At 43.8% G+C, this 9,159-nt stretch overlaps 1 protein-coding gene across 1 annotated transcript in view; it reads right to left on the bottom strand.

The window, feature by feature from the left end:
• Positions 1-1,763: 1,763 nt before the first annotated feature.
• The window catches only part of chchd1 (coiled-coil-helix-coiled-coil-helix domain containing 1), an 11,319-nt gene continuing 3,923 nt past the window's right edge, over positions 1,764-9,159 (bottom strand). Inside the window, exons 2-3 of the mRNA XM_086045999.1 lie at positions 8,707-8,825; positions 1,764-2,158 (exon numbers count right to left, since the gene is read on the bottom strand). Coding sequence (XP_085902125.1) covers positions 2,048-2,158; positions 8,707-8,825 — 230 coding nt within the window. The 3' untranslated portion in view covers positions 1,764-2,047. The remainder of the gene's footprint in view (positions 2,159-8,706; positions 8,826-9,159) is intronic.

The raw sequence follows: 9,159 nt of genomic DNA on the forward strand, positions 1-9,159 counted from the left end.
TTGGTCCAATCATGACTGTGCTGCCAATTGACATCGGTGCAGAGGCAGGAAGCTTAGCCCAAACAAGATGTTCACTTTTCGGTTGCAACATCACACATTGACGTAACTTCAGTGTGCCAACTTTGTCGGGCACATTCTTACCTCTCCATTTCTCTGTGTTGGAAAGGAGTGAGAAGAAGTGGTGGGAGTCTTCATCAATGGCACTACTGGGATCCGAGATGAGTCACCAGTAGCTGTCAGTCCTCCTCATCAGCTGAAGAATCTTCTTGATGGCATTAATGCCCAGAATTACGTCGTCTGTTTGTCCAGGCACCACAAACATAGGAACTGCCAACTTGTAATCATATACCATCATTTCCACGTCGTATACTGCTGAAGGTGTCACCTGATGACCTCCGCATCCAATAATGACAACATCGTCCGCAGAGTAACGTTTCATGTCAGAGCAGAGCCTCTTTTCACGGCAGTGAACAAGCGCAGAGTGATTAGCACTGGCACAGACAGCACATGGCAGATTATTCAGACCCTCAACCTTAGGGAGTCTTGACTTGCGCTTACCGGTGGCAGAGGTTGAGGAAGGAGCAGCTCTCTCCAACAAAACTTTCTCCAATATGGAAATGACCATTGTACTGGCTCAAGAGCAGTGAAGTCTGTCGCCCTGGCTGAGTGAGTTACTTGACTGTCAGCATGGCCCGTTGCAGTCGGAAGCATTTCAACTTTGTTTACATAAACATGTTCAGTGGGGTTCCTCCCCACCACAGCAGAAGCAGCAGCCTTTGAAATCATCTCCGTTTGGTACTAATCCAGTATAGCCTGGACTTCAACTGCTGACCACTTGTAAATTGTTTTCGATCTGAATGTCATGGAGAGTTCTTTAAAAGGGTAATTCTTGATAAACATTCGTGTTACTTCAAGAGAAGAGCAGTCCAAGTGTTTGCCTTGTTCTCTGAGACGGTTGGTGGCAATATCAGCTGCATGGTTAAGCCGCAACCAATAGTCGTATGCATTCTCATTATTCTTTGGCAGTGTAGTGTAGAAGTCTGCTAGGGGAAGCGGTGAACAGGGGACAGTAGCAAAATGTATTCGAAGAAGGCCATAGATGGCATCTGGGTCCTGGGTCACATCAACTGCACTGTTTCTTGCGCTAACTTTCACAACATCTTTCGCTCTACCCCTGAGGTGAATGAGTATTTCCTCTGCCTGATGTTCTGAAGGGACTCTTGCTCTCTTTATGTAGGCCCTCATTAGTTCTTCCCACTCATGCACATTCACTGTGTCTGTGTCATTCCCCTTGAAGGTCGGAGGTTCTCTCTCCTTCCTGTGTGGCACTACTAAAACTTGTGATGAATCTAGACTCTGTGTGGGTGTATCAACTGGCATGTCATGTACAAAAGGGGTCTTATGCGTAGAAACATTTTGTGCTGGGCTGAGACATGCTACAATACTATCGGCCAGCTGCTGGCCAACATGTCACTCATCTGACAAACTAAATCAGGTGACTGTGGAATGGGATCTGCTGTGAGCGTAACAGTAGCCTGTGTGCCTCTTGTAGGTACACTGCAGTAACTCTGGGATGGAACTCTCATCCCTCACTGTATGAACTACATCACTTTGAACAGGACTGCGAAACTGTAACACTTTCAAGGGATGGTAGACAACCCTACCAACCGTAAAATATGTCCTGTATTGGTCCAATACGAAACCCGGTATTGGTACTATCCTCAATGTTAAATTTCTTACAATAATTAGGAAATAGACAAATGTCAATATGCAACACTTTATTTCTATAAATATCTGTCAAATGATCATTCACAACATTCTTCCAAAATGACTTGCCTGACTTCAGTGCAGGCAACGGGGTTGAGTTCCCACTGAGTGACTGTGTAAACTAACTCAGAAAATAGCTTCTTTCAAACTTACACATTTCTGGTCCACAAGATACCAAATATAATTGATACCTTAAAATGATTAAACATTGTTACAAGGCTGAGGAGCCTGGCTTATTTTCATCTTGGACATTTAAAGTAAAAAAAACAGAATCATATTTCTAGATCTCAAAGCGTAGAGTAGGATATCTCTTCAACAGAGTGTTGGTTTGTTTTGCTGTCAGACGTCCTCCTTGAAGACTAGTCTCTCCTGACGCACTCTTCATTGAAGCCTGCAAGGGAAAAAGAGGATTTAGTTGCCAATGATTTTTAAATCAGTAATGTGTAACAACCCCCGTCACAGCCAGGTCCATAAATATTGTATTTTAGGGGTGTCAAACACATTTTTGTGACGGGCCACATTGTAATTATGATTTCCCTCCTTCCAGGGCACTATCCAGGAGGAAACAACAGGCCTCCAAGAATACATCAAGATGATGGCCCCAAGGGACAACCTGCTTAGTGAATGCCTCAGGCAACAGAAGCCCAATAAGGGGAAGGAGCCAGATGGGTTTGGATCAAGAAAAGACAGGCCCCTGCATGGCATGTACCAAAGTCAAATTGAAAAAGTGCCTGACATTGAGAAAACTTATCAGGGGCTGGAAAAGGCTGGACTGAAAGAGAGCACAGAGGTGTAAATCATGGCAGCACAATAATAATCCCTAAACACATGATCAATAGAAGCTGGCAAGCGTGGGCCGCGGCGGCGGCCATTCTGGGCGTGCGCCGGGCCGTTCCCACGGATCTCCACACCTGCGGCGGAAGCTGGGACACCGCGGTGGCAGCAGTCGCCCTTCGCGGGTCGGTGATTCTATCCAGGCTGGCCCGGCTGGCTCATTTGGCCGACGCCTAGCCATAGAACTGACGTGATGCAGCTCATGTCAGAATCGGCTAAATACGGCTAATGCCAAGATTGAGCCAACAAGTTCAACACACAAATGCACATATCCAGCGAATATTTAGCTTATAGCATACGCACGCAGCAGCAGCAAATACATCCATACAAAGAAATACATCCATACTGTACATACACATACAGCATATCGTCACTGTCCTGTGAAAAACACGTTTGTCCATTTTTTAAAATGTTCTTATTTTTACGTGAATGGTGTTTCTGCGTTACAGATATCGCATTAACAGGAATTTTTTTTTTTCCAAAATTGGACACAAGTGTGTTTCACAGGACAGTGATGATAAGGTTACATAGGCTGCTTGGATTAGATAAACTTTTCGTGCTTGCCCTTAAAATGCAGCGTTGTGTTTGTCATATATATTTTCTTTCTACATAAAGACAAGGTTAGCCAAGCAATTGGGGTTCAGTAGCATGCTTTCAGTAACACCTGCATTATTGTATTGTCTTGAACTAAAAAATAAAGCTCTTGTGAAAAATAATACAAAAATATTTATTAAAAATAAATCTACTGGTTAAAAACTGCCGTTTGAGTAATTAATGGTTAAGTTCACGAACAGTAAAAAGTTTATGAAATCAAAGAACAGAGTCCCAAAATAACTTAAGAATCGGAATTGAGAATCGTTAGGAAACGAAATCGGAACCGGAATCGTCCAAACTCAAACGATGCCCAACCCTAATCTCAGGTGTAGGCTGTGCAAAGAACCCCCAGAGACAGTCCATCATATCACAGCAGGTTGTAAGATGCTGTCTGGCAAGGCATACAGTACATGGAGCAGCATAACCAGGTAGTAGTAAAAGTGTACCGGAACATCTACACCAAATATGGATTATAGGTCCCAAAATCTAGATGGCAGACACCTCCAAAAGTAACCAGGTCAAGATCTTGTGTGATTTCCAATCCAGACTAACAAACTGGTGATAGTCAACCAGCCTGACATAGTGGTGGTGGTGGTGGATAAACGTCAGAAGACAACAGTCATGATAGATGTAGCAATTCATAATGATAGCAAGATCAAGAAAAAGGAACACGAGAAGCTGATGAAATACCAAGGGCTGCAGGAAGATCTAGAGAAAATGTAGAGGGTAAAAATAACAGTGGTGCCACTAGTGATAAGAGCACTGGGAGAAGTTACCCCCAAGCTGTATGGATGGCTCCAGCTGATACCAGGAACAACATCTGACATCTCTGCAAAAGTGTGCAATACATACATACATACATACATACATAATTACAGACCTGTATCCAACTTACCGTTTTTAAGTAAGATTTTAGGAAAACTGGTTTTTCATCAAATCATTTTTTAATTACAAACAATATTTTAGAGAAATATCAGTCTGGTTTTAGGATGAACCATAGTACAGAGACAGCCCTTTTAAGGATTTTAAATGACATCAGATCTTTTGCAGATGTGAAAGATCGCACAGTCTTGGTGCTACTGGACCTAAACTCTGCTTTTGATACAGTAGATCACCAAATTTTATTAAACAGAATTAAAAACTGGTGCCTGTCGTGGCGGCAATCCCCGAACCCGCTGGTGGATACCAGCCAGCGGTAAGGGATGCTGTCCAGCTGAAGAAGAAGTCCTATCGGGCCTTTTTGGCCTGCGGGACTCCGGAGGCAGCTGACAGGTACCGGCTGGCCAAGCGGAATGCAGCTCTGGCTGTTGCTGAGGCAAAAACTCGGGTGTGGGAGGAGTTCGGGGAAGCCATGGAAAATGACTTCCAGACGGCTTCGAGGAAATTCTGGTCCGCATCCGGCGTCTCAGGAGAGGAAAGCAGTGCACTATTAACACTGTTTATAGTGGAGATGGGGTGCTGCTGACCCCAACTCGGGACGTTGTGGGTCGGTGGGGAGAATACTTCAAAGACCTCCTCAATTCCTCCGACACGCCTTCCACTGAGGGAGCTGAGCCTGGAGACTGTGAGGTGGGCTCTCCTATCTCTGGGGTTGAAGTAACCGAGGTAGTCAAAAAGCTCCTCGGTGGCAAAGCCCCGGGGGTGTATGAGATCAGCCCGGAGTTCATAAAGGCTCTGGATGTTGAGGGGCTGTCATGGTTGACACGCCTCTACAACATCGCGTGGACATCGGGGACAGTGCCTCTGGATTGGCAGACCGGGGTGGTGGCCCCCCTTTTTAAGAAGGGGGACCGGAGGGTGTGCTCCAATTACAGAGGGATCACACTCCTCAACCTCCCCAGTAAGGTCTATTCAGGGGTGCTGGAGAGGAGGTTCCGTCGGAAGAACGACTCTCAGATTCAGGAGGAGCAATGTGGTTTTCGTCCAGGCCGTGGAACAGTGGACCAGCTCTACATCCTCAGCAGGGTGCATGGGAGTTCACCCAACCAGTCTACATGTGTTTTGTGGACTTGGAGAAGGCGTTCGACCGTGTCCCTCGGGGAGTTCTGTGGGTGGTGCTTCGGGAGTACGGGGTACCGAGCCCCCTGATAAGGGCCGTTCGGTCCCTGTACCACCGATGTCAGAGTTTGGTCCGCATTGCCAGTAAGTCGAATTTGTTTCCGGTGAGGGTTGGACTCCGCCAAGGCTGCCCTTTGTCACAGATTCTGTTCATAACTTTTATGGACAGAATTTCTAGGTGCAGCCGAGGTGTTGAGGGGCTCCGGTTTGGTGGCCTCAGTATTGCATCTCTGCTTTTTGTAGATGATGTGGTACTGTTGGCTTCTTCAAGCCGCGATCTCCAACTCTCGCTGGAGCGGTTCGCAGCCGAGTGTGAAGCGGTCAGAATGAAAATCAGCACCTCCAAATCTGAGACCATGGTCCTCAGTCGGAAAAGGGTGGCATGCCCTCTCCAGGTCAGCATGCCCTCTCCAGGTCAGGGATGGGATTCTGCCCCAAGTGGAGGAGTTAAAGTATCTTGGGTTCGCAAGTGAGGGTAGGATGGAACGGGAGATTAACAGCCGGATCGGTGCAGCGTCTGCTGTGATGCGGCCCCTGTATCTGTCTGTCGTGGTGAATAAGGAGCTCTGCCGAAAGGCGAAGCTCTCAATTTACCGGTCGATCTGCGTTTCTACTCTCACCTATGGTCATGAGCTGTGGGTCATGACCGAAAGAACAAGATCTCGGATACAAGCGGCCGAAATGTGTTTCCTTCGCAGGGTGTCCAGGCTCTCCCATAGAGATAGGGTGAGAAGTTCGGCCATCCGGGAGGGACTCAGAGTCGAACCGCTGCCCCTCCGCATTGAGAGGAGCCAGTTGAGGTTTGTTGGGCATCTGATTAGGATGCCTCCTGGACGCCTCCCTGGTGAGGTGTTCTGGGCATGTCCCATCGGCAGGACACCCCGAGGACGAACCAGAAGACACTGGAGAGACTATGTCTCCCGACTTGCCTGGGAACGCATTGGGATCTCTCCAGAAGAGCTGGAAGATGTTGCTGTGGAGAGGGAAGTCTGGGCTTCCCTGCTGAAGCTGCTGCCTCCGCGACCCGACCTCGGCTAAGCGGTTGACAATGGATGGATGGACTTAAAAACCTAGTGGGCAACTCTGGTACTGCGTACAACTGGTTTTATTCCTATCTCACAGGCAGGGGTTTCTTCGTAAGCATGGATACTTGTTCTTCCAAAACCCATAAAATTCAATGTGGGGTTCCCCAAGGTTCAATTTTAGGCCAATACTTTTTAATCTTTATATGCTCCCACTTGGGGACATCATCAGAAGACACGGCATCAGCTTTACAGCTATGCTGATGACACACAGCTCTATATTAGCATGTCCCAGATTAGGGCTGCTCGATTATGAAAAAAATATTAATCACGATTATTTTGGTAATAATTGAAATCAATATGATTCAAACGATTATTCATTTTTTGCTACAAAACAAGAACATGTTTAAACATGTAAAAAATATGAAGACAGACTTCTTTGAAACGCTATAATTTCAGTTCGTTTTGGACCCAACAATATTTATTAAATTATTTTTAAAAAAAAAAAATTAAAGTGCAAATGTATAAATTAAAGTATGGTTTCCTTGTATAAACAAACAAGTTAACTTGCTATGCACTTATAAATTGCCAAAGTAGTAAACTGCTTGGAGTAAAATGCCAATTTTGACAGAATAACAGACATGCTATTCATCTATACAGTGAGACCTATGTCTGGAGCCTTTTTTGTTTTGTTTTTAAAGTAATATTTACACATAGTAAACAAAGTTAAAGTAATTTGCTTCTGATAAATTATAAATTTAATATGCTGATTTGGTCAAACTAATTTAAATGTTGACTGTTACATACTAGTACGTAATCTATACAATACTTACTGAATTACAGTAGGCCATATATAAACTGTATTACAATATAATGACCAATATGTTTGCAAATTGCATTTGAAGCAATTTGAAAGAAAAATGAACACAAAAAATTTGACTTCATATTATAGACTACACGAGAAATTTCACTTAAGTCACAGTAATATTGTTTAGCATGGTTTCTATTGTTCTGCTAGTAAAAGTAGTGTATATTTGCATAAGATATGTTATTTAAAATAAATCCCTTATGCCGATTGCGAAGTGGAGTCTGTGCCCTAAACATTTGGAAGCCTTGTCCGGGCAATAGATTCTGTTATCTTATTGTGTCTCTCTGATATTGATGGGTGGGGGTTCCTGCGTACAGTGATTCAACGACGAGAGAGAAATTTTAACCAAAACTTCAAGATTTCAAACCCTCACAATGTGTAAAGAACCTGGCCGTCATTTTTTGACTCTGAGCTCAGTTTTATTCCTCACATTAAAAATGTAACCAAGATCGTTTTTATTATCTTAAGAATATTGCCAGAGTCCGCCCGTTTCTCTCTTAGGCCCTGTCTACACGTAGCCGGGGTTTTTTAAAACGCCGGATATAAGACTGAGTTTAGCCCTATAATACACACGTCCCTGGAGTTTTTTCAGTGAAAACGCAAAACTCCGGCCGCAGTGGAGATTTGCGGTTTTAAAAAACCCCGGCTACGAGTAGACAAGGCCTCAGGCAAACACGGAGGTGCTGATGCATGCTTTTATTTCATGTCGTTTAGATTATTGTAACGTCTGCTTTCGGGCCTCCCCAAAAAGAGTATTTCCCCCTTACAACTCCTACAGAACTCAGCCGCTCGGGTGCTGATGAGAACCAGAGGGCGGGAGCACATTACACCAATTTTAAAATCAGTGCATTGGCTCCCCGTGTGTTTCAGTATCGATTTTAAGGTACTTTTTTTAGTTTTTATATGTCTTAATGGTCTTGGGCCATCTTATTTATCTGATTTGGTTTTATCATACCAGCCCTCGCGGATCCTGAGGTCCTCTGGCGCCTGCCTTTTAATTATTCCTAGGGTGAGGACCAAAACTCATAGTGAGGCTGCATTCAGCCATTTTGGTCTCAACTTTGGAATAGCCTGCCTGAGGACGTCAGGTCCGCATAGAACATTGATATTTTTAAGAGGAAGCTCAAGACATACCTTTTTACTTTGACTTTTAAATAATTGCTCTTTGTCTCTCACTACTCTTATCCAATTTTATTGTTTTCATTATTAGCTCCAGTGTTTCCTCAAGGGGGGGCCTCCGCGTCATTCCTCTCAGCATGGAGGAGCTCCCCCCGTGGGTACTTTTTCCTCATATGGTTTCTCTGTGCGCTGCCATGTCTCTTTTTCCGGTTATGTGTGTGTGTGTGTGTGGGGGGGGGGGGGGGGGGGGTGAGCGAGTGAGTGCAGCTGTGCTTGTGGATTCCTGTCTTTGTGTATATTGTGAGAGAGGAGGGAAGGCGGGAGCGGGTTTTCCTTTCTATATAGTATTTTGATGTTTTTAGTGTACAGCACTTTGAGTTGTATTTTGTGTGCGAAAAGTGCTATATAAATAAAATTTTATTTGATGGACATGTGAATATATACCTGAGCTTTTCCAACACACGAGTAGAAATCACCCATCTCTTTGGAGCACAGGCTCTCCACAAAGTTGTTCTGCTTCCAACAGGCCATCATGACTGACAACTCTGTGATACAAGTGGCCTCTGTTAAAAATAAATAAATAAAAAATATAAAATGCAGATTACTGTTCAGTGGTCTAATCAATACAATAAAATTCCTATCCAATCATATGGGAAACTTTTCAGCATAGAGTGAAGGGAAATACAAACTAAAGGACAAGTGGCAGATTTGTTGACAGTTTTTTTATTTACATATATATATATATATATATACATATATATATATACGTATATATATACATATATATATACGTATATATATATATATACATATATATATACGTATATATATATACGTGTATATATATACGTATATATATATATACATATATATATACATATATATATATATATGTAT

The sequence above is a fragment of the Filicampus tigris genome, chromosome 11 (assembly GCF_054856515.1).
Source record: "Filicampus tigris isolate MCC_2025a chromosome 11, RoL_Ftig_1.0, whole genome shotgun sequence".
Taxonomy (NCBI): domain Eukaryota; kingdom Metazoa; phylum Chordata; class Actinopteri; order Syngnathiformes; family Syngnathidae; genus Filicampus; species Filicampus tigris.